The sequence below is a fragment of the Hippoglossus stenolepis genome, chromosome 1 (genome assembly GCF_022539355.2).
Source record: "Hippoglossus stenolepis isolate QCI-W04-F060 chromosome 1, HSTE1.2, whole genome shotgun sequence".
Classification (NCBI taxonomy): domain Eukaryota; kingdom Metazoa; phylum Chordata; class Actinopteri; order Pleuronectiformes; family Pleuronectidae; genus Hippoglossus; species Hippoglossus stenolepis.
The window spans coordinates 30,417,936-30,444,756 of NC_061483.1; the positions used below are offsets into that span (position 1 = coordinate 30,417,936).

Sequence of the window (26,821 nt, forward strand, 5' to 3'; positions counted from 1 at the left end):
CCACGACCAAAAGATGAGGGTGTGATGGGAAAAATAAATGATTGCGTGAGAGGAAATCTGAAAGAGCCAGGAAGAAGTTCAGTTTCTCATGATGTAACTGGTGCATATTAGTTAAAGGAGCAGTCCAACACTACAGATCACACTCCAGAGTATAATGAGAAGATCAATTTTATTTAGTTCATATGTGTATCCACTGCAGAGTGAAGGTCTAACTGCAGAGATAGGGTTAAAATGAGAAAATGTGTTGATGCTGTATGGATCAGCCTGTCAACAAGAGTAAAGAAGAGAGGGTGGAGAGAGACACTGAGAGAAAGGAAAGGACAGACAGAGAGAGAGAGAGAGCTGTGGTTGTATTGTTCATGTCTCTCTCTCCCCATGGCAAGCTATCATATCCTATTATAAATTTCCATAACAGCTCATGTCACATAATTCTCATGCATGGGTGTGTGAACAGCACGTACAAGCAACACAGTCGCAGCAAGGACAGCCCCGGTGAGATTTCAGAGAAGCCTCACAACCACTCCCACCCCTGACAATTCTGCTTTCACTGATTTTTCTTACCGTAAAACCTTGTATCTCCATGAACATCATCAGCTCATCCGCTGAGAAGTACAGCTTGTATTTCTGAAATTGTTTCATAAACAACAGTTTTTTTGTGTGTGCATATTATCAAAGCCATTTTTATTTGATCAACTGAAGTTCCAATAAAAATCACCAACAGTGGCAGTTAGGAGGTTTTGTCACGATATGGTGCAACAGTGGAACAAAGCAGCTTTTCATCAGTGAGTCACTCTGCTCTCTAATGTCTTCTATTCCCTGATCAATCTCCATCATTCCCTCTTCTTCATTCAGTGACTCTGTCATGTTAACTGCCTGTACAACATCCTTTCATCTCTCCTTTCTCTCATCCCCTCTTCTTTTCCTCTATTCTCTCCATCTCTTTTTGTTTGTTACATCATTTCTCTTTCCCACGTACGCTTCTACCTTCTTCCCCATGCCCTCTCCTTAGTGTACATTTTTCAACCCAGCCTCTTTCCTTCATTTCTCCTCCACACCACTTTATCTTTCTGCTTCCTTCCTTATCTTATCTTATTTGTCCATCCATGCCATTCCACTGTCCTGAATTTGTTTCACCAAATAACTGCAACCTCCTTCTGTTCTTCCTCCCACCCTCCCCTTTCATTTCTAGACAATTCTTTTTTCCCTCCATGCTTCTTCCCCCTCTCACTATAGCTTCCCATATCTTCCCTCTTTCCTTTCTTCCTTCATCTGTAAACTCTCTATTCTATCTTTGCAACTCCCTCCCCATCATGCCTTTGAAAAATTCTCTTCTCATTTCTTCTATCCATCCTTTCACTTTTCTGCCCAACAATTTCTTTCCTCCATTCCTCCATCCACACATTTCTTGCTCATTCTTCACCCTCCACATTTCATGTCCTCCTTTTACCCTTGTTCTGTCACTATAATCCCCCTTTATTCTTTTGTTTTGATATTTTTCTTTAAAAAAAAAAAGCCCCACTGTTCAGATTATATGTTTTGTCTTTGCATTTCAGAATCCCCATTTGCTTTTCTTTGCTGTGCCTAGTGATTACAGTTGTATCTGTTCTTGGAGTGATGTGGTGACCTGATCTCCCTGCAGAGGTGACTGAATTATATCTTCTTTTATCAGGTGGAGCGGGGCTTCAGGGCAGTTCATATATCTGGGATGGAGCTGCAGCACATGGGCCAGCAGACAATGGGACACTACCCCGTCCATTTCCATATGAATGGAGACGTGGATGAGAAGGGAGGCTACAACCCCCCCACATCCGTCAGAGATCTGTCCATCCACCACTCCTTCTCTCGCTGCGTAACCATCCATGCCTCCAATGGGCTACTGGTCAGTTAGGACATTTGACTTACATTTATTTTTACTTGATGTATTGTAAGTAATTCAACAAGTATGTCTGCAAGATGAAGCTACAGCCAATGGCTGTGCAAAAAGACTGTAGGTGGGGGGAAAAAGGTTATTTCTGTTTGAAGGCATCAAAGGTTCGATAGTTAAATATGTACAAGTGTAATAACTACAAGTTTAGGTTTTACCAATTGGGGATTGTGTTATGGTGTTCCATATCTAGGCTGGGCTCTGATTGGGCCCCATTTTCCCCAAACATAGGTATTCTCCTCGTCTAACTCTTTGTTAATCTTCTATATAAAGTGCCTTGAGATAATGTAAATTATATATATTGATTTGGCGCTATACATATAAAATTGAATTTGTAAGAAAGCCAATGAGCACAGGTACCAAAGCGTCCCATTGTCCCTTCAGACACATACAGTAAGTTGCCCTTTGATACAAATTGTTATTGACCACAGCCAAAACTCATTTCCATCAGCCATCCTTTGCCAGGCCACTATTAAAACACCCTCACCTAATGACATACAAGATTACACAGAAAAGAGAACACAACTTAGCTATATGTTAGATAAACCGTATAAACATGAAATGGATGTAAAAAAAAATTCACATTAACAGAGGTATGTTTAGTGCAACAATTCTGTCCACGCAGTTTGACGGATTATAAAGCTAAGTGACCAATACTTCTTGTCAAACACCATCATTATAAAATAAACAGATAAAAAGAAACCATGAATACATTTGTGACTAATCCTCCCATATCACTCTTTATAATCTCACAGTTTGATCCATATGTTTCAATGGAAGTTAAAGCCATTAGTCTGCGTAGGAAGTCAGCAGGAAGTCAGCCAGCTCAGCCACATAAGCTCTCTAATGTTCATGCTCGATGGGCCCAAAAATGTGGAGGCATAAAAGGCATTTACAGCTAATGCTCTTGTGAATGATTAAGGCACCATTTTAGAGAACAGAGTTTCCCTCCACATATTCACAATGGAGCCTGTGCCCAGAGACTCTAAGGAGGATGTTGAGTCAGACTCAGCTGTCACGATGCACAGTCACTTGGTAAGGAGTCAGTTAATGTGACATGGAAAATGGTGCTAAGATGTTAAAATGTTGATAATGATGATAATCGTGCATTTAACAGAGGGTGGAGATAACTGTACTAACTGGTCTTGTGGAGAGTTGATACTTTCACAGCAAAACATGCTCTTTGCCTGCTGTGACGCAGCAGGTAGACAAGGTCGTCCACTAACCACAGGGTCGGTTGTTCGATCCCTAGCATCTCTAGTCTGCATTCCAAAGTGTCCTTTGGAAAGATACTGAACCTGAACTGTGCAGACAATGTGTAAATGTGTGATAGAAAACGTACTGCGTATAGAAGCCCTGTGTGAATGTGATTTGTACTGTAAAGCGCTATCAGTGGTGAATATGACTGGAACAGCACTTTATAAGTGCAGTCCATTTACAAACATTACTCGTTGTTTGCATTCACTTCTCTGGTTAGAATGGGGAGGGAAGCCATGCAATAGTGCGACTGTCAGCCCATGATCAGGGATATTCAATGTCTTTTTCGCCCACAGGTAAAGGATGTGGTGGGCTATGACGCACTAGGCCACTGTTTTTTCACGGAGGATGGTCCAGAGGAGAGGAACACGTTTGACCACTGTCTGGGTCTGATGGTTCGAGCAGGGACGCTGCTGCCATCAGACAGAGACAGCAAAATGTGCCGTGACATCACTGACGGAGCGTACCCAGGATATGTGGCCAACCCACGCCAAGACTGCAGGTAAGAACATGTGACCTCTGTCCAGTCTCCCATAGATCTGCTAAGTGGTGTTCCAACCTTTTGTGTCATGCTGAAGTTTGATAATGATGCAAAACACATTAAGAATATTGTATTTGATGGAGCAGTGCAGCCATAATAAATGAGTCTCGTCTGATGTAGAGACTGACACAACACTTATAACATAATATAAGTGGTCTATCGCCACAGTTTGGAAATTTGTTTTCTCACACTGGGTCGTCTTTAGAGACAATATAGAACGTGTCCAATACTACAGGAGCAGAGCTTTTAAACCATTTGGGATTTTTTCATGAAACTTCACAGTTACGTATATCAGGTAGAGAACTGCTGCCTTTTGATATTTGGGGGATAAAAAAAGGCACCACTCTCCCTGTTACAAGTCATTGTACCATGAAAATTCATAATGCTTTAATCTCAAGCATTATCACTCCAAATCTCTTAGCACATGAGTACTGTTACTACAGAGTCACTTTTTCTCTGCCACAGCACTTTTCACAAGTTAGAATAATTTACGTGAAATCCCCCACATCTGTCTTTTTTTTCTTCATCTGAAGCTATAAAATGAACAAAGATGTCACTGTGGAACAAGACACATTCACATGCAAACAGAGCGACAGCAGTGAAACTCTTAAAGGTGCAAGTTCTGTTTGAATCAGAGAGACGAACCAGAAAAGCCAACAAACAAACAACAGATTTTCTCCAATGGCTCAAAGATACAAGAAAACAAATAATTAGCAGAGGCAGAAGCTTCTTGTGGAAAAGAAAGTCACACTGTGAAAGAGCAGAGGTTAAAACAAATTGGCAGTCGCTAGTGATCAAGAGTTGAAGCCTTCCCTCTCTCTCTCTTTTAGTTTGTCAGGAACAGACACACACACACAGAGACGCACATACACACACTTAAGTTTGCCTCTTAGTGCTTTTTTGTTACAGTCCGTCTGTGTTTGTGACATTTATGATTATGAGTAATGCAGCACCTTCAATTACTTCTCTCCCATTAAAATGTAGATTGCATTTTCAATTATCCGCCAACATTGTAAAGGTCAGCAAGTGGTCTGTTAAACAACCTGCATTCACACATATCAACGAAATAACAAACGAAGTAAAAACAAAACTTTAAAACTCAAGCATACTATGATTCAAACATCTGGCAATTGTACAAAAGTACGACAACAGCCAATGTGCTTGCCAAATATGTTGATTAACATATCCACATTAGGTTAATAGAAAACTTAATTGAATTGCGATTAAGTTTTCTTCACAATGTATTGGCTATTGTAGTTAAACATAATTTCTAGAAGACAATATTGGCTGCAGACATTTTTCACTGAAAGGTAACTTCCCCATGAGCGACAGATGTCACATACACGGCTCTTTCCACTAATAGTAATATCTGATGTACTTCATGATGAATATCATAATTCAGATTATAAAACACTGACTGAGGCTCTACTTACAATTTTAGACTTTGACTTGCCGTCATCAGATTCCCTGTCAAAAGTATTTCAGGGAATTACATCTGTACGTCCATGGTTCGAAACATGAATCAGTATTTAACCTGATATTTTCAGGGGATTTTGAAACATATTGGCTGCACAGTGCAGGATAAAGCTTGGGCAAGTGATACATATTTACCTCATAATACATTATTGAAGCTTGTAGTTTTGAAATCCTGCCTGACTTGACAGTGAAATGGAAAAATAATGAGCAGAAGTTAGGGACTCCTTATTTGTCACAAGTATTGCAAACAAAACCATCATATAGACAACCTCCAGTATTTGAGGATGATGTTATGATGAAGAGTCAGCTCTTAAAGATGTCTGATCTACTGATCGACCACATGGCTTTCATAGTGCTGCCATACAAGCAGTAGCCAGTCAGATTTACCTGGTAGTTGTTAATTTAAGAAGACCTTCAACCTACAAGGGATATTCACCATCTTTTCCTAAATTCTAAAATGAACCTTTAAACAGCTGTAATTTGGACATTATTTTAGATTATCATATCATTAATATTTGTACTGATATCATATGATTAATGTACTTGGTTCATATATTGCTTTTTTCATAAGCTGTTGATGAGCAAAATACATGCTGAGCCTCCCCCTTAACCTGAGCTGTTTATGTTACCTATTACATGCTACCAGAGAGGCTGCTGGAAAATGTTAAACATTTTTTAATGTGCAGTCACAAGAAAAGACACACACACACACACACACACACACACACACACACACACACACACACACACACACACACACACACACACACACACACACACACACACAAACAATAACGGCACCCTGCATTCTCAGTACAGATCCAGATGTCTTGCTTTGAGCTGCAAGTGGTTGCTTTTTTGGTTTAGAAATGCTCTGAGACACTGTGTGCATACTGTTGCAGTAGACCTGCTGCTGCACCTGGACTTGCCACCAGGTGTTGTGATTGTTACTGTGTCTGCCTTCATTTAGCTTCCCTTTGCATTTCCCATCAGACTGGAAAACAGGGTTTGTATGCTGCCCTCTTCAGTCTGTAGGACTCACATCTCCAGCAACTTAAAGATCAGTAGAAAAAACCGTACCATCATAGTTTGATAAATTTGGCATTGATTTGGTATTGACATATTGGTTTTTATATCTCTCCTAACTCTATACATAGGCATAGTTATGTACATATATGTATTTTGACCTACTTGTCATTCATGGCTTTATTTTAGCCTGTTATGAGATCTGAAATCAATCAGTGCCACCTCATAGGATAAGTCAGATGTTTCTGACTCATCTCCTCTCAGCATTGATGTCGCTTTTATATGAGATTTTAAATGTACGGAGGATAAGCCCACACTATATGTTTGGTTTGAATAATGTGTGTCTTCCTTGGACGACTGCAGTAATAAGAGATCTCAGGCTGAATCTGCATCCAACCCCAGTTTTACATCTGTAAGTATGTAGGTACTCTCTAAGCCATTTGTTGATTAAAGTTTGCTTAGCTCAAGTATAAGCCATGAGTGACTATGCAGATATGGCAGGGTGAGCTTCAGGATATGATGTCAGCACAATCCCTCCCCATGTCTAACAGGATAGGTGGTACTCAGCTACTCTAAGATTGTTTTTACTTAATGTGAAGACAATAAAAAATGTCAATATAAGAGGACCAAAAACCTTCCAATTGCTTTAACAGAAGACAGAATACATTCACTAGCAACCCCATGTCCATTCAGGATAAATCACTTTGTATTATATATAGTCCCTCCAGATGAGGAGCATTCATTTTATAGACTATGGCCCCAAAGTTCTAGCACCATGTTAACTAGAATACTGCAATCTCAACGGGGGTTGTCAAGCTCCAACATGCTCCCAGTGCACGGTTCAGATAGAGACAAAATATTAAGCCATCTGGTGGGATGGCCATTCACAACATAATGAACCAGGATTGATCGCCAAGATACTTTCTATAGCAGGAGACTGGTGCTGTTTACTTTCTCAACCCAGCTGTGACACAATGTCAGATCTGTCCCAATTCCTCTCCCATGGCCCTACCCCTACATATGAAGGGCCCTTCGCTGGATGTGTCCCCCTCCAGACGAAGCCACAAGGGAGAGGGCTAGAAAATCTTACCCTTGGAATTGTGACACCACTCGCTACGACAAATGTTAGGGTTAGGTCAGCAGCCAACCAATGGTATTACAGTGACAAACAATATCCAATAACGTTATCATATTAACAGCCATTATCAACCAACATTATAATAGTGACATGTCCATTAGTGACAACTGCAGAATAGACAGATTGATTTATTGATCAATGCACAGTGTGTTTACATTGGTTATTTCAATGTAACGTTAGTCCTGTCCATAGAAACTTCTACCCCACACTGAAAACTTAATAAAAAAATGTTTCTATATGGGACAAGGAAGTACCAAACATTACTTACTCTCACTCAGACTGTTTACATGCTTGTTTTGAGGGCGTGAATAGCGATTTTCCTGAAGTGCTTTGTCACAGCGATTCAATTACGTTTGCATTTGCTACTGAATTGAAATAAGATATTCCATTGAATTCAAAAATGTTTTGAGGTTATTTAAAAGGTAATGTCTAGTTTCTGAAAAGAGTGTAAACAGGTCGCCAGTGAACTCTAACTCGAACTATTGCCACCGAATCAATCCCCACTAGAAACTTGAGACTATCAAACAGATGGGCTCATACCCTGACCATGCTTAGGACACTGTTTCGCCTTTTCTAGCTGCTCACCTTCAATCCACAGCAGGAAGCCGCGGGTCCTGTTGTTACTAGTCTCCAGAAAAACCCATTACTAGACAGTTATCTTGTTGATTGCCCTAAGCTAGTAACTTTCTCTAGCATGCCTAGCAGTCATGATGCCTCTTTTACTTTTCTTCCTCCCTATGTTCTTACTTTTTTGTTGGGGCCACTCCACTATAATGAACCCCTATAGGCTGCAGTTTTTTTCATTTATAAAATAAACAAAATAAATAATAAAAAATCGTAAATTTCTTGTTATTGTCATTCCTCTTATTTATTCTGGCCATTTAAAGATCTCTTTCTAATGTGCAATATTGGGAGATAAGATCCACAGTCCTCCTTCTGTGCCAAAAATAATTTCGAAAGTTTGTCTGAAATTATTATGAGGCTTCAGCTCTCTGGGTAAATAAAATCAAGTCAGCATCTTAAGGAGCAGCCTTTGTAGTACAAAGTTCCTGCTTTGTGTTTTCTAAGACGGTTTTCCTTGCTGAGCAGTTATGGTGGAAGAGGAGCAGAAAACTAATTTTCCTCCCAAAATTCTATGACTCGCTTGAGCAACTTGACCCTCTCAGACTGTTGAAGCCTGCTATTAGTTTTTTGCTGAAGTTTAGAATGTGGCTGTACACTTTTTACACGGAGAGTGTGGCTTTTTTTCCCCTCAATCACTTAATTTTGAAAGTGCATTAAAACAAAAGATCGAATCTAAATAACTGGCATTTTAATAATAACTTTTCCTAAAGGCAAGTTTATTTATGCAGCCTATATTTAGAGATAAGGCAAAGGCTAGGAAGTACATTAAAAATAATACATTGGAGACATTCAAATACATTCAAAAGAAAACGAAGACAATACAGTTCTACTTAAAATGAGATGTTGATAATATATAAAAGAGGCTCGAGAATGGACCCTGGAGGACCTCCACATGTAATTGGTCTTTGCTCAGTGTATCATTGTTTCATTCATGATTCATTCAATTGACACAATATCATTCCTGACTTGTAAATATGATTGAACCAATTAAACAAAGTGCCAGAAAGACCCACCCATTGGTCCATTTTCTCTGATAGTATCTTATGCATGTTGAATGCAGAACTCACAATAATTAAGAGACAGAAATCTTTGTAATTACTGCTCATGAATATTTTTTGCAACTTTAACAAGTGCATTCTCAGGTCTGTGGTCTGGATAAACCCAGCTATTGAACTATTTACTCAATAGTACACCTGATGCTTTTCAGTTAAAAACATCTTAATACATGCTTGTAGGTTGAGGCGCAGGCAACATAGCCATTTTGCCCAAGATGTATAGTCTCAGTTTAGAATTATATATTTGCTTGACTTTTTCATCAGTAAATAAGGGGAATGCGTAAATAATAATTTATTAATAACTTCATTTTAGTTCCAAGTTTTAGAGATGTCACAATGAGCCTGAAGTGTTTCACCCTTTTTGAATTCTGCCTGTCTACTGTCTCTTTGTATGAACTTTTACAGCGTGCCATCTGTCCATGATGCTTTCTTCTTACCAGAGACAACCTTGATCTTCATGGGGGCAACGGCATCAATAACATTCATAACCTTAGAATGGAAACTGTTGACAAGATCATTGACATGAAGTGAAGTCAGATATTTTGTGAGTGTAGAAGCCTGGGTAAATCATTTTTAGGTGTTTTAGTTATAGCTTTCTGTTACCTTTGTTTTGACGCTGCTGCTATGAGCTGGCATGGTCATTTTAAAGAAGAAACACACAGTAATGAATGGTGTTGCCCCGAAAGGGCAACACCAGCCATTACTGCCACAACATCAGAAATGTGTAGACCTTTGGAAATAATTAGGACAAAAATATGTTCCTTATTATGTGTTGAGTCTTTCACGTGCAGGAAATGTCTAAAGTTATACAGGATGTATAAGAGTTCATTTGAACTAGAGCCATCACTGGGATTGTCAATATGATTATTAAAATCCCTATAACAGAAGACGATTGCTGCTATTGCTTGACAGGGGGATCTAAACTAACACACAGAACATAAAAACGTTTCCATATGACCACTGTTATGTGTTTGAAAGTGGCTAGCCCATCCCATTTTCTCAGTGCTCCAGAGCTTCACTAAAAGTTTAGGGGAACAGCAGCACTACTGGATTAATTTAACCAACTTTCAAAAACATTAAATAAAGGTTAATTAACATTGGCTTGCCAACCAGGGGCCTGATACTCAATAAAGCTAAGTGCACCAAAGGCATTGTTGATCTCAAGAGGGTCTGGAAGCTACAGCATAGTCACCAGTGTGGGGCTCCCAAGCCGCTCTTCATTGCGTTTTCATGTCCCTGAATGTGAAGTTCAGCTGGTTCTGGACTAGTAGCGTGGGAAGCACTAAACAAGTTTGAATACGTTTTTCCTCCTCGTGTATTTGGCCGAGTTGAGGAATTCTTTCTTCAAGCTCTGTGATTTTCTTACTGAGCATGGCACAGCTGGTGCATTCAGTTGAGCAAGGGAGGGGAGGTATCTTTTTCTCAGGCAACCGTCAGTGGCAGGGCTCTGAAACTTTCCTGTGTCCTGAGGGTAAACTTTTCCGGTCGCCTATGTTTTCGTCAAAGCCAGTACTGGTAATAGCTCTCCTTGGAGGAATGTTTTGGAGTATTCAGGAAATTAGAAAATGTAAGAAAAAAAGAACAAAGCACACAGCAAGCAGCAAGCAGCAAGCAGAGAGCAGAGAGCAGAGGAAAACACATCTGAAGAGTAACAAGGTCACACACACACACACGTGTGATAATCACACAGAAACAGTTAGGACATTTACAAGGGCACAACGAGGTTGATAAGAATGAATGAGGAAGAATACAATATAGATGAAGGAGAAACCGCAGTAGTTTTAGCATCAGATGTGAGAGAGACCAACGTGAACCCCACAGCCTCAACAGTTTACTCAATATAATCAAGTCCATAATCCTCCATTGTTCTTCGGTGGTCTGTTAAATTCCGCTGTGTGTGTCTTAACTTAACAAGAAAATGGGCCTGCTCTGTGCTGCAATGCCTTGTCTCCAATGTGTGTGTATATATCCTCACACTTGAAGACACACATCACACTTACCAGTAGGTAGCCTGTTCCCCCCTTGCAAATTACATTTTAAGCATAAAGATGCAGCTCAGCATATAAAGCAGTTTAATCCAGGTCACATGACTTTTTATCTCACCTAACTGCCTGCGCCTTCAGCTGCAGAGCATAAAGGCCAAGGTTAGGGGTGCAGAATGGCACTGGCTTTCCCTGATATGGAGTCATCCACCTGCTCTGCAGCATGAGAGTACTGGAAGGATTTAGCTTGTTTTCCTCTCCTCTTTCCTCTCCTAATTTATGCATTTATAGCAGCCTGGTAATACACAATGCACTAATACTTCTAATGAGGCTTTTTGCCCAATTTGTCTGGATCATTGTATTCTGTAATGATTTGGAAATCCCAATGTATTTGTTACTGTCATTCAAAAATTCTCATTTAATCAAACTTGATTGCACTAACATCGTTCCCCATTGTAAGATTTACGATGATTAATTTCCAGTCAGCTTTTCATGCTCCCTTGTGGCCTCTTCTGTCTCCTCTACCATAATTATTGAGCTCTGTGTGTGTGTGTGTGTGTGTGTGTGTGTGTGTGTGTGTGTGTGTGTGTGTGTTGACGTTAAATCCTCAGAAGAGAACAATACATTTTAGTCAGATTTGCCAGGGGCAGGGGACATGTGGGCTGAGGAGGATGAGAGCTGTCATTTAAACCAAGTCAGATGAATGTGCTGGGCCTAAATGCTTTGCTAATTTAAAGTGTGTGTGTGTGTGTGTGTGTGTGTGTGTGTGTGTGTGTGTGTGTGTGTGTGTGTGTGTGTGTGTGTGTGTGTGTGTGTGTGTGTGTGTGTGTGTGTGTGTGTGTGTGTGTGTGTGTGTGTGTCTGTATGTCTGTAGGTGTATGTCCTTGAGCAGGCATTTGCATTTAATCCTTCAAAGCCATGTCTGTCAGAGGAAAGGCCAGATATGGTAGTTGGTTGTGTTTTTAACTATTATTTCCTATCTGAAGAAGGTCTACATCAACACATGTGCACATGTGCATACACACAAACACCGACACACACACACAGACAAGTTGTTCTTTTACAAGTCCCAGTAGACCTGCACTGCGACACCGACTTACCTGATTGAACAAACAGCAGAACATGTTTTCATTCAGTCATTCTACCATCTGCAGTCTGAGTGTCACAATAAACCTAAATCTGGCCCCTCACTAGAAGATAAATGAGTAGATGCTGGGTCCGATTTGTTCCTCCTCAAAATCATGGGGGCATTCCTAATTTGAGGCTGATCTGAACAAATGATCTACCTAAATGATCATGATGTACGAGAGGTCCACAGTTACAATCTCAAGTCACCGACTGGATTGGATTTTCAAATCAATAATATCAAAAATGTTTGATATATATGACTTTATATCCTTGTAGTGTGAGGGCAATAGAAATGGAATATTGAGCAGAAATCTGCTATAGCCATTGAAAATGAGGTGACAAGAATTGTACAGTAATATAGCTTGGCATGGCCAGACCTTTGCAAATGGGTCTGGAACCTCTTGGTTCATTTCTTTTACTTTATCAACGGCCCCAACCAAAATATCTCTTGATGCAATTGAATAGACCTACAACCAATCAGAGCAACAAAGTGTGTGACCAAGTGCAGAGCAACAGAAACATGTCTGGAAGCACCTTGAAGCACTGTTAAGTGAAGTTTGAAAATATAACCATCCAGTTTGTTTAATACTGTCTCAGTAAAGTATTCAACACACCTCATCAGCTGAGGCCATCATGGAAAACGCCTCAGTGGCGAACAAACATGAGATAATAGTTAAACAAACCTGGCATCTCCATGGCAGTGGAAGATCAGAGCGTGTAAACAGCAACGGAGCTGAGGACAATGGTTCACAATGTTTATTTTGCTCTGAAGGGATATTTGAGTTTCTGTGAGATCCCTTAAATCACCATTGTGAAATGTGATTGAACAAATTAGTTGAATCTGATGTCCCATGTGTTATGTTTCACTGAAAAAATAAATGCGTGGGGTATTTGTGTAAGGTTATTGAAACTCGCTCGCCTTTGATATGGGCAGTGATAGAACAGCATTGAATTTCATTTAAACAAGCACATAACAGTAAATGACACTGTGTCCATTCTCATCTTCCTAAACCAACTTGTATCTGGCTGCTGTCTCCCTCTCGCTTGTTTTTATTGGTGAAGTCGAGCCGGGCAAATTGCCTCTGTTAATATGAGCCAAACTAAATGATTCTTTAAAATTAAATTTTCTAAAGCATTCTTATTTGCCTTATGGTAATATGGATTTCGAGGACTCAACGCTGTTACTTGAGAAAACATTAGCACTGGACTGTTCCATGAAACAGTAATATCCGTCTGTTTGTCCAGACGCATCATGTCAACTGATGGAATTATAGTTTGTGCAGACATTGATGTCCACACAAGGTGAATCCAGTGATTGTGGTGACACCCCCATTACCAACATTGGTTATAAATGCCAACAGCAGGTTAAAGTTTTCACGTAGTCATTGATTCACATCTACATCTACTAGATTAATCCATCTAGTCCCCAAACCATAGACATTCATGATTCACAGTGTCCTCATGACTTTAGTGGCCCTCTGATGTCTCAACTAGCACCACCATGTGGTTTCATTTAACATCTTGATAACTCCTGATGTGTAGCCACTTAAGGATATCTCAATCATTAAATCTGGGCATAATAAGAGTTTATTCATCATACATGGATCCCATTGTATGTCCCACCCTAGTGATACATTTCTAACTATACAAAGTTTGATAAAAATCACTCTTTTGTTATTATTATTATTATTATTATTATTATTATTATTATTATTATTATTATTAGTAGTAGTAGTAGTAGTAGTATTGTTAGGATTGTTATTGTTATTGTTATTATTATATTAGTTTGTCTCTTTCCTCCCACCGGAGTGCACCAAGATACTAAACTAGCAAAGTCAAGGGAATAACCTCAGTGGGCTGCAGGGTAAGTCTTACTTTAATGTTCATTGTTAATGGAAATTCTTCCTCTCTGCAATATCTGTACACCACAACTATTGAATGATTTGGACTGGGTCTTGTTGCTATGGTTTAAAGAAAGCACGTATTATTTTGCACTTGATTATGCAGTTTACCTTCACATTTCCACAAGACGTACAACAACAGCAGCAGCAAAGTGAGGAGGGGTTTAGTAGAGAGGCAGAGGCAAACAAAGATCCAGAGAGAGGCAGTAGAGAGGGGAGGGGGAAATGTGGAGATGGGAGAGGTTTAAGGTGCAGCCATGTGCTAAGCTGCTGGGGTGCTAAACTGCATAACTGACACTTCTATTCATATTCATATTTATATTCATTTTCATTACTTAAGCAGCTTTTTCTCACATACTTTGATCTGTTAATTATTTTCTTATTATGCCTCATGCATGTGTGGAACATATTTTCTAAATGCACACAAAAAGAGACCTAGATGAATTTTCCACATTTATGACGTAAACATCATAAGTGTGTGTCTGTGTGTGTGTGGGGTTTTTTTTTATTAAGAAATCAAAGAGGGAGATGTAGAAATGTACAAAAAGTGCAAAATCTAAAAGTCAAAGGACTGATGATAAGTACAGTATAAGGAAGTTTTAATGCTGATTGTTTTTTTAAAGAAAGTGTAGCATTAGGTGTTCAGTTGAGTTGAAGTGTGATACTCAAGCCTTGGACGTCTAATCCCCCGGCAAGCACCATTACCTCTTTGAAAAAGATTGCATCACTAAAGCACACTGTAAGTATAGGTTAGTAAGTGACTGTGGTCAATGTGATGGTCTTTAATGCTGACGCCGAAGGATGCAGCCCCAGAATTGAAACACATCAGTGGGTGGACTTAATTTAGTTGTTATTGTGCAACGTTTGAAAACTGGAGTGGTGTATGGCATCATTACAAACATCAGTGAACCAGCACGGACCTTATATAGTATTTAAGGAGCAAGACTGTCTGTGAGCCCCGGAGAGGGTCATCATCTGCCCCATTTAAGTACCTGTTTTCACAGTAACACTTGTACCTGCTGATGAATACATTGAGATGCAGATGAAAACCAAGCTAAATGGATATTGACTTAAGATTATTTTCTGTCCTCATGAATACCATATCAGAAACAGAAGATGAAATGTGGAGCATCATAACATCTGCTGCTGCCAGAATACTATCTGACTTGTGGAGGTCAGCATATTTGAGGTTCGTTTTAGTTGAGTTCGCCAGCAAAACCAGGCAGAACATCAAGGCTTTGGCTCAGGCTGCTGCCGAGGAGAGCCCGGCCGCATCTCCGCTGGAAACAACAGTCTTCAGCTGTCAGTGTGCTCCTTCTGAACTGTGTGTTGTTGAGGCGAGAAAGGAGCCAGAGTTTGAACTTACCTCTCTCTTCCACACCCTTCATTCATATATTTATTTCTGTCACTTTTCATGTGTGAAACACCATGAATGCCCTCCACTATTATCCCCTTGTTTAAACAGTATCAAGTATCCTCAGTCTCCGTGGCAGCTGGCATTTCACTCAGAAAAACTGTAAACACCTTTGATTTCCATTGTGGTCGGGCAAAACACATCATATGATCTACTCTGTTTGAGCATAATGTGACCCTCTGCATTAAGTATGAAAGCAGAGTAATGTTGGCATTGTGGAATATGTAAACGTTTCAAAGGTGTGAGCACCACCCACCTCCACTGAACTTGGGTAGAGGCAGATGTTTAACAACCTGGGTAAGTAAAATCACAGCTGTCTGCACAGTCTGCATAATATTACCAGCTGTTCATTTTGGGTGAACTTAAAAGTCCATCGGTCAGCATTCAGTTAGTTTTTGAAGCTCAGGACTGTGGTTTATATTCAATTGTACCAACTTTTCTTGGCATATGTTTTTTTCCCAGGTACCAATTTCGTTAAAGTAGAAGCAAAATAAATTCTTACGGTGAAGAGTAAAGCTGTCATCATTATAACTGAGAATATTTGCTCTTGATGGAAACTCAATTAGCTAAAGAAATGTTTCCTGCCCTCGAGCCAATTCCATATTTCAAAGCCTGAGATCACAGCAGTCAGAGTGCAGAGAGTTCCTGGTGTGGTGGCTGGAAGCTACGCAGCGTGTTGGAATGATTTCAGTTTGTGTGACCTTACCTCTGTGTCACACTGCTGAAGTTTCTTTCCTTCATCAAGGAGCCTGAGTTGAACCTTGACTGGGGCTGACTGATACCTGGATTACAACCACAACCATCATTTCTTTCTCATCAACACTGAGCTGCTACTTGCAGGGGCTGATGGGTAGACGACCATATATCCTTGTTAAGGCTGCATGATTGAAAGGAGAGGTTTACATATAGGTCAAAATGATGGTTGAGGGTTTAATTTGGATAAGGGTTTGATCTTTGATATAGGTGATCTGCTATCAACTTGCATTTTTGTCTAAACAAGAAATATATTGCAGGCCAATAGTTATCGCAGTTACACTATACATGACATGAAAGCCTTTTGTCCTTATTGTACCTCTATAATATCTTAACACAAAGGTTTCGCTCCGGTGAAATAGAAAAGAAAAGTGTCACCACTGAAAACGTTGTTTCATCTTGCAATTACCTGCATATTGTTCCTGTTGAGATTTGCAAATCTTGAGAGGAGGGGAGTTTACCCTCAGCAGTTGATTCAGCACAGCAGACTGAACGTTGCAGCAGAAGAAACTGTCTGAGATTTTAAAGTCTGCAGGACAAAATCAGATGTGAATCTGTGGCTGTGGACTTTTTGTTGGTCGAACATAACAGGGAGATGGAGAGAGAGAGAGGCCCCATTGCAACCGGTTATTAACATGTAATCGATGTGTTAGAGTGTGTGATGGAGTGAGAGGGAAAGAGAGAGGGAGAGAAAGGAGCCAGGAGGGGTTTACCTAATTAATGGGCTGTGTGCACCGTTACAAAATAAGATTTTACTCATTTGAAATAGCAACAAAAAAAAAATGAATATGTGGTGGTCAGTGTTAATATTGTGGTCACAAAATATTAAACGTATGTGAAACACACAGAAGTGTAAAAATACTTTTGGTCCATTATGAAACTGTATTGGTTCAGAGGAAGTCGGTGGTTCTTTATATGTGGCCCAGGACACATTTTTGTTCACACAGCGAATAGAATGTGGCTACATGTGTCCCAGACCACTTTCCAATGTGTGTCCCAGACCACTTCCCAATGTGTGTCCCAGACCACTTCCCAATGTGGTCTGAGTGTTCACATTACAAATGTGTCCTCAATGCACTTTGGGTGCATGCATACCTTAAAGGTTCAGTGTTTAGATTTAGTAAAAGGGATCTATTGGAAGAAATTGAATAGAAAATAATCCTGGTGATGTTTTCACCAGTGTGTTTCATCTAAACTGTAGGAATTATTGTGTTCTTTACCTTTGAATGGGCCCTTTATATTTAAATACTTTATATTTACATCGGGACCGGGTCCTCTCTACGGAGGCCACCGTTTTCACAGTAGCCCAAACTAGACAAACTAAACACCTTTGAGTTTTTATGACAACTGAAGGTTACCACAGGTTCTCTGTCATGTTTGGAAGGGGAGGGTGAGTTGAGGGGTATTCAGCTGCAACATGACACTTCACCACTAGATGTCACTAAATCTTACACACTGAACCTTTAACGTATAGCTTTCTACCTGTGATGGGATCAGTTAGTGTGAATATTAATACCAGTAATAAGCAGAGCTCTCTGCTTAGCACCAGAACAGAGAAAAAACATCAGTCCAACAGTACAACCACAAATATCTGTGTGACATCATTTGTTAATGAGCTGCTGATGTGTTTTCAATGATACACCTTTTAGACTTCTGGCCACTTACTAGGCCTGTTCATCAAAAACATGGAATTTGAAATGGTTGTCATGGAGAGACACAATATCATGATGGAAAAAGTGCAACTGAGCCAGTCGCTCCATTCAATGATTAGATTAGATAAAACTTTATTTATCCACACATTGGGGAAATTCACTTGTTACAGCAGGCTGGTCAGAATGAGGCGGACAAGAGAATAAATAAATATAAACAGGACAATAGAATAAATATAAAAAAGTTAAAATAAAAAATAAATTAAATTAAATTAAATTAAAAAATGCGAACATTCTGTCCACACAGGATGAATATTATGTGTCAAGTAAAATAATCTTTTGTACATAAGAGTGAGACGGTTGTACATAATAACAGATGAAGACTGTTATTATGTACAACCGTCTTCATCGTTTCAACTGAAGGTCAGACTGCTTAGATACAGTAACCAGAGATTAGACAGAGCCATTGTTGTTACCAGAACACAACACAGCCACATGCAGTGGACATGACCACTGTATTTTAACTGTAACTTGGTGTGTCCGTCTGTCTGTTAAAAAAAAGGTTTTCAATAAGGTTGTGCCTTAAAGGTTTTTATTTACAATGTATTTATGACACTTGAGTTCCATGGTTAGAGGATGAGCTGATTTATATCAATTGTCATGAAACCGATGTAGTTTTTATATCAAGATGAAATATTCCCTGAATCTTTTTTACATGGAACAGAATCTGTGCGCTGCACTGCTGTCAGTCGCTGCCTCGGTTACAGCTGCTGTCTTGTGAGAGCCAGTGTTCACACTACATCACCGGTTCAAATTATTAGTGTGAAATCCAATAACCAAGCTCTTTGTCTCTCTTTCCTTCCCAACACACTCCCTCTTTTATAGTGCGACTTCAACTTTCTGGATCGCCAACCCCAATAACAACCTCATCAACTGTGCTGCTGCAGGCTCAGAGGTGAGTTTCTCTCTCCAGCTTTTCACTCTCCTCACCCTCCTCTCCCCATCTTACGCTACACTCTCAATATCTCCCTAGGTGGAGGTCTGTCTCATTACTACGTTGCCAGGTCAGATTAATGGCTGTATACTCCTATTAACTTCAGAATCAAGCAGACAACAGACAGAAGCACTGCCGCACTTTCACTATGATAGAGTGCCAATTATGATCATGCTCCTGGGATTTCACAAGGATACGCCAGGCAGAATAGAATCTCATTCATTCTCTCCAATGTAATAACTTTTCTCATTTGCATTCATGTACGTGCGAAGAACAACAACAAAACAGGCAGGCTGACATGCAGAGTGGTACAGCCGGGGCTGTAGTTATGTGACTGGAAATGTGAATGTGCTTTTTATATGAGTAAACCTCTACATGAATCTTTGCTCCACAATTTCCCTTAAACTGACTGTCTCTTTGTGTGTGTTCGAAAGTTGTGCACCCCCAGAACAGACAGACATTAAAAATGTGCAAGGGTTCGGGCTCCGTTCTCTTGATGAGCTTTGGATGAATCCACAGATATTCAGTTATGTTCAAATCAGACGAATGTTCCAATGGTGTTTCATCGAGTAGCTCCTGCAGATTCGGAGGTTTTGGATCATTGCTGTAGAAGCCAGAATCTTTTCTTTACAGGTCATTTGCATCTTTGCATTTTAGTGAAATTATTTCTCCTCTCTGTCCATGCAGTGTTGCACAACCCCTAAGTAAAGTGATTCACAGGTAGTAAGATGTTCTTTTCAATAAATGCAGCTTTTTTCTCCAAGCACTGTAGTCTGTAGTCAAAGAGCTCAGTTTAGATCTCATCTGTCCAAAACACTAGCTTCCCTCTGACTGGTTTATCAACACGTTTCTGTCTGTGATGAGGTAGCAGGTAAGGTTTCCCTCTGATGACTCTGTCTCATCAGTTCTGCACAATGGAACAGTGAAGCACGACTCCTGTGTCAGCCACAGTATCCTGAGCTCCCTTCCACTAATGTGCAGGGTTTTTAATATTTTCCTCTCTGTCCGGCACAGTTTTATCTCAAAGTTCTCTTGATCCTCCAGATCTTGTCTTGATTTTCACAGTTCGTCTTGCCTGCAATTTCTTCATGACATTTCAGACTGAAGAAATGTCAGGCCGGAAATATTTCTAATTTTACACCCTGAAGACCTATGAAGGAATCACTTGGCTTCACTTTCAGATCCTCGGTGGCTCAGGCGTTACCAAAAAGCTTAAGGTTTAATGAATCATTGAAGTTTTGAGACTTTATGAGTGAATTTTTCACACACCACATTACTGTTTATTTGTGACTTTTTGGATTGTTCAGTTCATGAAGTTCATTTGCTGCAAGCGTTTTACGGAGTATTTGCATGCTTCTCTTCAAAAATACAAATGTGTGTGTGTGTGTGTGTGTGTGTGTCTCAGGAGACAGGCTTCTGGTTCATCTTCCACCATGTGCCCACCGGCCCCTCAGAGGGGCTGTACTCCCCTGGACACACAGAACACACTCCTATGGGCCAGTTCATCAACAACAGAGCACATTCCAACCACAGGGTGAGTCTGAGCATGAACGTAGCTGCAGGTAAAAAAAGGAACTGTGACCAGGGACATGTGTATTTACCTCAACTGCAAAGATAAGAGGCTTTAATTTGAGGCAGGCTTCTTTTTGAAGCAGGCCTTTATTTATTATTCTCTTTATAAAGGAAAGTATAATTGGTCATATTTTAGAAGGTGTATTAAGTCCATCGTTAGCAGTCATACCACATACATCAGCAATGACAAAGCCAAGTGGATACACACTTACAGACCCTGTGATTAACGGGACAATGATACTTGGATAATATATAGAAAACAAATCCACAACAATAAAGTGTTGAAAATATCATGATTATATTGCTGAATTTATTTAGAAATGTGCATGATGCTTAACTATCATGCACATTATGTGACAGGCACATTACATTAAATAACAGTTATTTTCCTCAGGCCTGTATTTGGAGGCCAGTTTTTGTTTGCGTTGCCAACACCCCCCTGAGGGGGAGTCTGGTTGTCTGTTTGGGTTTCTTAGGTTTACTCACCCATTTATGTTCTCACATAGCGTTCCGATTTCTTTCGGGTCATTCTGATGTCACACTCTGTTCCTGAGTGAGGTTAGTTTGTCCAAGAACTAACTGGAACAATATTAGGTGAACATGCAGAGTATATGGTTGGACTGTGAATGAGCGTGCAGAATTGTTTGCTGCTTTTTTTAAAAAACAGACATGAAGCTGGCGTCTTGGTCACAGCACAGTTATGTCTCACTAGCCTGGCTGCAGACAGCATTGTCAGCCAGTGTTACGTAACTTGCCATAACACCGGTAGTTTGTGCTTTAGCTGTGTGCATTCTTCTGTATCGTACGAGGTCCCCAACTTCATGGAAGCGCATTATTAAATTGTGGAAAGGCCTCTGAACCATTATTTAGACGCAGGTTCAATAAACATCTCACAGAAAGAATGACAATACAACTAGAGCCAGTGTTCATAGAATTACCAATGTTTTTTTCCTTCCTTCTGTGTAACATTATATCACAGTGACCTGAGACTGTTTTTTACTGGTTTATTGGTGCGTTTTTTTCCGAATGTGTTACCAGGGCTGACAACCAGCAGCTTTAACAGCATAGTGATTCATTATTTACTCATTATTTCCAGTATTTGTTTTGAATAAATCTGTAATTAATCAACATGTAGGAAATGAGAAAGATTTCACAGTGTCACATGTGACCTGCTGTGTAACAAAGAGAGGAAGAGCAATAGGTGAGCAGTGGGCATAACAAAAATTGAGGGCAGGTGAGAGAGCGAGAGGAGAGCGAGAGGAGAGCGAGAGAGAGCGAGCGGAGAGCGAGAGGAGAGCGAGAGGAGAGCGGGAGAGAGCGGAGGCAGGAGAGCGGGAGGCGGCGGGCGAGAGCGAGAGGAGAGCGGAGGGGAGCGGAGGCGGCGGAGGCGAGAGGAGGCGAGAGGAGGCGGCGGAGAGCGGCGGAGGCGGCGGAGGCGCGGAGAGCGGCGGAGCGGAGAGGCGAGAGGAGCGAGGGGAGGCGGGAGGCGGCGGAGAGCGGAGGCGGAGGAGAGCGAGCGGAGAGCGAGAGGAGAGCGAGAGGAGAGCCAAGCAGAGGGATGAGATGGAGAGCACAGGAGAGAGTTTAGAGGCGCCTGCGGCAACAAGCATAGCACAGCTCCAGCAGAGATTTATGAGGCGCTGGTGGAGAGGAAGTGTTATTGTTATCTCCCTCCTCTCTCTGCCCCCAACTGTGATCTCTTTTCTCTACTGCCGCTCTCTTTCCTTCCCTTCTTCGCTTAGAATTTGGATGATCCTAATGGGGGCATAACTCATGTCAACCTCCAACCCCAGGATGTTTGTGAGAGAAAAGGTCATGTCAGGGCTGCAGGTTGGGCATTCACAGAAGCAGCTCAGTGATGGGGTCTATGTTTCGATGCAACACACTGGCTGAGGATTGCTTTTATCAGTATTACTGTTTTCATTTTACTTGGAAGTTGTATAGAATGTTTCCAGCCTGGTTTTGAAATTTGAAGTGATGTCTTAGACAAAAACTGATTTGGTATATTTATCCTGATTTTAAATTAGTGAGGTATTAGGGGTGTCATTCAAGTTTGAAGGAATTTGACATGATATTTATTTAAACCCTGCTGCCCCCTGCGGTACCTGGATCCAGGATATTTGAGCTTTTTGTACGGCAGGAGGAAGTTGAGAACATCAGCATCCATCTTTATGTACAGTCTATGATGTAGCCAGGTACTACAATAGTACCATATACGTCAGGCATACAAAGGTATTTTTTACTTATACTGTATACTTTTGCTCTTGTATGTCCGGCTTTGGGCAGGTGATAAAAAGACAGTACACTCTTTCAATTTAAAGTCAGGAATTATTTAAGCAAAAGGTCAGTAGGTCCAGGTTTAATGGCAGTTTTATTGAACCTACCACAGACATTTTCAGGGCACAGGAATTGTAGGATAGTCAAGACTAATAATATAAATAAGAACAGATGCAACTGATGTCATCCACTGCTGCTAATTCAGACCTGATGCTGAATTGTTCAACATGTGTCTGGAAAGGACCATACAAGCTACGTGTAAGTCCTCAGCTACTGAGCCTGGTTTATCGGTTGAAGAAGCAAATAAACAAGCTTCACAATGACACTCACACTCTCTTCCTGCATGAGAGGAGGAAGTAACACTATGTTTTCAGCACAACTAAAAGGTCGGTCATTACGTAATAATTGCTATGACCACAGTGTGACTTCAGTTGGAAAGTTTGGTTTGGTTAGTTCATATTTTTTTTATATTCATTTCAAATAGAGAGAAGGTTTTGTTGAAACCCATAGGGTAACATGAACAAAGTCTGCAACCAGCAGTCCTCCAATCCATACGACCATATAGGCCATTTGTCTCTACTCTCAAAAATCAGCAAACATCACCATGGAGACAATAATAAAGATGCAAAGAAAGACGTGGTTGTGTGCAGACACAGAACTGCTTGGTTAGGTTTGAGAAGGGATCATACCGTGGGTTAAAATACATTCTTAAAGGATAGAGGATGTTTGTTGTCATGGTTACATAAACGATATGAGGTTAAGGTTGTGGATAAAAGAAAAAAACATTGATTATCGGTTCCACATGGGAAACAAACAGTGGTCTCCTATAAAACTCCTGTGGTATATCAGCCCATCAATCCTCCATAACCTCCTCCTCCCTAATGCGAACTTTGTCCCCTGGCTTTTTCCATTGCTGCCGTTATATTTACTACAGCCACTAGAGATCGCCTTGTAATAAAATATATGGTTCGCAATAAACAGCTTGATGACCTATTCAATTCAATTCAGTTTTATTTGTATATCGCCAAATCACAATATACATTATCTCATGGCACTTTACATAGAAGGTCAAGACTTTAAAAGTGAATAGAGAAACACAACAGTTCCCACAATGAGCAGCACTTTGGAGACTGTGGAGAGAAAACTCCCTCAATAGCTGGAAGAAACCTCGAACAGAACCAGACCCAATGTGGGCGGCCATCTTCCTCGTCCGGTTGGGATGAGCAGGGGAAAATGGGGAGGAGAGGGGAGATGGGTGGAGAAGAGAGAGGAGAAGAGGGGGGGAGAGACTATGTAACCATCATATTTAAGCTCTGTCAGACTGGTTGTTATAATGAAAAGAATTTGAAGGATATTTATAGATTTAAACATGTAATTAATGATGGCAGCAACAGTTAATTATGATGATGATGATACTAATAATAACCTAACCTTTCTTACATTGAACTCTATTGTGTGTGTTTAGTGTCATATGTTCACCAGTATCTTGTAGTGCCCATACTGCTTTCAACATATAGATCTTATTCTTTATGTTCCAGGCTGGAATGATCCTCGATAATGGAGTAAAGACCACCCAGGCTAATGACAAGGACAAGAGACCCTTCCTCTCTCTGATTGGAGCCAGGTCAGTCTCCTCAGCCTATGAACAACACCCTGTATGACAAACTGAAGTCACATCACACCCAGTGTAATTCAGCATGATGGATCTGCTGCACTATGTAACTGTTGTGTTTCCTGTTGATGTTTTGTAACCAACAAATATAGAACAACAGTAGGGAGAGTCACTTTAAATATCACTCAAACACAAGTGAGATTACTCCCGTTGAAATCAGCTCAAGTAAAATAGTAGAACACCAGCCTGTGTACCAAGCGTGTGAAAGAACCAGTGTGTTATCCTGACCTGACACACAGCTCCCTCTTCAGCTCAGTGATGCTCCTCCAAATGGGAACATCTTGTCTTCGTCAGAAAACGTTCTCAGCAGATGTATTTCTGGTCCTGACTGGACTTTTGACTGCTGTTCTATTTTGTCCTGCTGAAATAATTTGAAAAGATTAAATGTAACAGTTAAACCTATCAGAGTTAGAATCCTTAGTTTGACTCTGCTGCTGGAATCAAATTGTATTCTGTTGTCAGGGCTGGATTTAAGACCACTTTAGTTAAGTCTGAGAAGTTTCAATATTGATTTAAGACATTGAGAAAACTAGAGTGACACTTAGTAGAGTGCACACTCCACCAATGCCCAACAGTCCCATGAATTATACTCTGAGATATCAATTAAAATAGTTTGCAAATGTTAAAGAATTTGATAAAAACATTCCTGGATCAGCCCTTGTGCCAAGATTTAATGGGCTCTTCCATCGGACATGTCCCATCCTTCTGCAAATTTTCCAGGAAATCTCTTATAATCCTGCTGACAAAAACTAAACAAACAAAAACAAATAGAGTGGAGACAGCGCAGACAGCTGAAGGTAAACCTACATGTCTAAAATGAGGATTATGAGCATGAGCTGGCCTGGAAATGACAGAAGAATCAAATCATTGTTCTGTCTGTAGGACTGAGAGCTGAGCAGCCTCTCTAGCAGTGGCATCAACTCATTAGACCCACATTCATTATTGTTATTACCATTATTATAAGATATTTGAAATGAGCTAATGAATTAGTTGAAAACTTGAAACATGGACAATAGATAACAGCTCTGAGTCACATACAAGGGATTCACTGGAAGCCATTCCTGCAATAGAGTTGATGTTATTTGGAAAAGAAAAGCTGGCGTATGCTTGAATTTCATATATTGCAGGAGACAACATTGTATTGTTTGTTCAGCATTACAGTGCTGGACAGCATTGTTGACTGCCTCCCAGTTTTCTTTATATAAACAATGCGCCTCTCAGCCCTGTTTTTTTAATTGCTCTGTAGATACATATAGACCAGCTGCTCCTCCTCTGCATCACAAACACATCAAGTGTCACTTTAAACTGAAACAATAGGATTATTAATTATCAAAATACACTTGACTGACATCTGAAGGATTTTTACTTAAAGCGAGAAAAGATTTTTCTGCAGACATAATCATTAAAGTTAAGAGTTGCCCTGAATATTGCACAAAAGAAAATATCATCCAATGCAAACACTCTTTTCCCCCTCTGTGAATATTTGTGGTGTTGCATGTGTCGTTGAATTGTTTAGGTACGGCCCCCACCAGGGTGCTGACCCCTTCAAACCCAGAGTCCCCGCTCTCATCCACCACTTTGTGGCCTATAAGAACCAGGACCACGGAGCCTGGCTGAGGGGAGGAGATGTGTGGCTGGATGACTGCCAGTGAGTACTGCAAGAACATAGGGATCCAAAACACAAAACACAACAAATCACAAAACATGTTAGAAACCATACACTCAGTGAGCACTTTATTAGGAACATCTGGGCAACTGTTTATTCACATATGTATCCAATCAGCCAATAATGTGACAGCAGTGCAGTGTACACACAATCCTGGAGATAAAAGTCAGGAGATTTAGTTTATGTTTAAATCAAACATCAGAATGGAGGAAAATTTACAGTGTGACATGATTGTTGGTTTGAGTATTTCTAAACTACTGATCCATGGGCATCCAGTGATCTGCAGCTCAGTGTGGATGAGAGCGTTCAGAGGAGAACGATCAGACTCATCTGGAGCTGACAGAGAGATTACAGTAACTCAGATAAGCCTCTTTACAACTGTGGTGACCAGAGAAGCCCCTCAGAATAAACAACATGTTGAACCTGGAGGTGGATGGTTCTACAGCAGCAGAGACCACATCAGGCTCCTCTCCTGTCAGCCAACAACAGAAGAGTGAGGCTGCAGTGACACAGACTCACCAACACTGGACAGTTGAAGACCAAACAACGTAGCCTGGTCTGATGAGTCTGGATTTCTGCTGAGGCTGCAGATGGTAGAGTCACCACCTGGAGTCAACAGCATGAATCCATAGAGACAACCTGCCCTGTGTCCACAGTCCAACCTGTTGGTGGTGGTGTGATGTAATGAATGTTTGTTTGACACACTTTGGGTTTTAATACAAATCAATCATGATTTAAGTGTCACAGTTTACCATCTTCTAATGGACACTTC

At 40.5% G+C, this 26,821-nt stretch overlaps 1 protein-coding gene across 2 annotated transcripts in view; it reads left to right on the plus strand.

Annotated features, from left to right (window-relative positions):
• Positions 1-26,821, plus strand: part of LOC118104493 (cell migration inducing hyaluronidase 1) — a 153,497-nt gene that overhangs the window by 108,832 nt on the left and 17,844 nt on the right. For both annotated transcript variants that reach the window (XM_035151408.2, XM_047339341.1), the window contains exons 13-18: positions 1,670-1,879; positions 3,478-3,683; positions 18,754-18,823; positions 20,268-20,396; positions 24,250-24,335; positions 25,900-26,031. In XM_035151408.2, the coding sequence (XP_035007299.2) occupies positions 1,670-1,879; positions 3,478-3,683; positions 18,754-18,823; positions 20,268-20,396; positions 24,250-24,335; positions 25,900-26,031 (833 nt within the window). The remainder of the gene's footprint in view (positions 1-1,669; positions 1,880-3,477; positions 3,684-18,753; positions 18,824-20,267; positions 20,397-24,249; positions 24,336-25,899; positions 26,032-26,821) is intronic.